Source organism: Bison bison, unplaced genomic scaffold (genome assembly GCF_000754665.1).
Source record: "Bison bison bison isolate TAMUID 2011002044 unplaced genomic scaffold, Bison_UMD1.0 scf7180017864508, whole genome shotgun sequence".
NCBI lineage: Eukaryota > Metazoa > Chordata > Mammalia > Artiodactyla > Bovidae > Bison > Bison bison.
The window spans coordinates 404,222-405,890 of NW_011495064.1; the positions used below are offsets into that span (position 1 = coordinate 404,222).

Here is a 1,669-nt window from a genome sequence, read left to right on the forward strand (position 1 = left end):
CTATCTTTAAGATGCTCTGCCTTGATAATATTTCCACCCTTCCCCAACCCTCCTTTAAAATACCATGAATCTGCCTTTGTGAGCAGGTGGTAAAATAAAAGCCAGCAGACCCAATTAACTGAAAAGCACTTACTCTGAAAAACTCTTTTGTTGAGCCGGAGTCCAAGGTCCCATATGCAATTTCAGTCTGCTTAGCTAAGTCTTCAGCACTCTCTATGGGAGAAACCATCCTCTCCACAGTCAAGAAAGCAGCGAGATTGGCAGTATAGGAAGAAATAATGATCAGGGTGAAGAACCACCAAACCCCTCCAACAATGCGCCCGGAGAGTGATCTACAAAACAAAACAAAGACCCATCCGGACCCAGAGGGGCCAGGTTTCAGTTTACGAAATCCTTATCTTTATTTTTGGAAAGAGGAATGATTTCAGTGGAGCTGATGAAATCGAGAAGTCAATGATATCAGGGGATGAACACATCAAACAGAATGACACGTTGACAGCAACACCGCATGGCATGATGGCATGGGATGATGGTACATGCATAATGCTCTTCAGGCCCCTACGGGTTTCAAAGCAGGATTATTTATTTAATCACAGAAATAAATACCTTCTTTGTGCCAGCTCCTGCTTAGATGTAATCATTGTACTTACCTGATTCTCTTCCTGTGAGCCTTGCTGGGCGCACCTGGGGAAGACTGTTCTGTTTCCTTTATGGCAGGTGGTTCCCAGCCTTGCCTGTACATCAGAATCACCTGGGATCTTAAACCTCTCATGCTCAGCATGAGACTCAGCCAACAAAGAAATCAGAACCCGAGAGGTGCAACCCAGATGTATGTATTTTTAAAAATCTCTCCAGGTGATTACAATGTGCAGTCAAGGTTGACAAACACTGATGTAAGGTGATGTCATGGGAGACACAGAATCAAAAACCTTTATGTATTTGAGGAGACATGAGTAGATGCTAGTAAATGAGCACTATTCACTGTGAGTTTAAACACATTTACTACAGACGTTGCCATTCTAGTGAAGTTGGTTAACCACAAGGCAAGGGGCCATGAAATAATATTTATTATTATCTTCATATAAATGGCTAGTGGGGCTCAGGAGTTTTGATCCAGGGATTGAAACTCTTCCCTTTGAAAAACTGAGACTAAGCACATGGGACAGGCTGGCTCAAGTGAAGTTGGAAACTAGTTGTGTAATAGGATTTGAGAGGCACTAAAACGTTTGTCTGTACACTCCCTCACCAAAATAACCAAAACAGATAAAACCATCCTCACTGGTCTGCTCTAGACATTCTTACTATTGGGATTATCTTCCAAGGTTTCTTCAGGAGGCTTGGTCAAAATGTCACACTTTACTTCAACAGCACCTATTTTCATATCATTATGGATTAGTATATCCAGTTAGTGGAGAATGGGACAGATGATGCATAAGTTTTAATCAGGGAACGTCCTGTTCTTGAATGTAACTATGCATAGGCATTACTTGGGGTGTTTGTTAAAATGCAGATTCCGAATATCCGAGTGCTCAAAAATCTGGACTTTTTAAGCATCACTGGTGATGGCAGTGGTTTGCTGATCAAATTGAGAAATACTGTTCTTCTCCATCAGTGATTCTCAACTCTGCCTGCATATCAAAGTCATCAGGGGAGCTTGAGACAAAACAAA

The 1,669-nt window shown here is 41.8% G+C and overlaps 1 protein-coding gene across 1 annotated transcript in view; it reads right to left on the minus strand.

The window, feature by feature from the left end:
* The window catches only part of GRIA3 (glutamate receptor, ionotropic, AMPA 3), a gene marked incomplete at its 5' end in the record, with an annotated part of 329,433 nt that overhangs the window by 83,182 nt on the left and 244,582 nt on the right, over nucleotides 1–1,669 (minus strand). Inside the window, one exon of the mRNA XM_010829846.1 lies at nucleotides 134–332. Coding sequence (XP_010828148.1) covers nucleotides 134–332 — 199 coding nt within the window. The remainder of the gene's footprint in view (nucleotides 1–133; nucleotides 333–1,669) is intronic.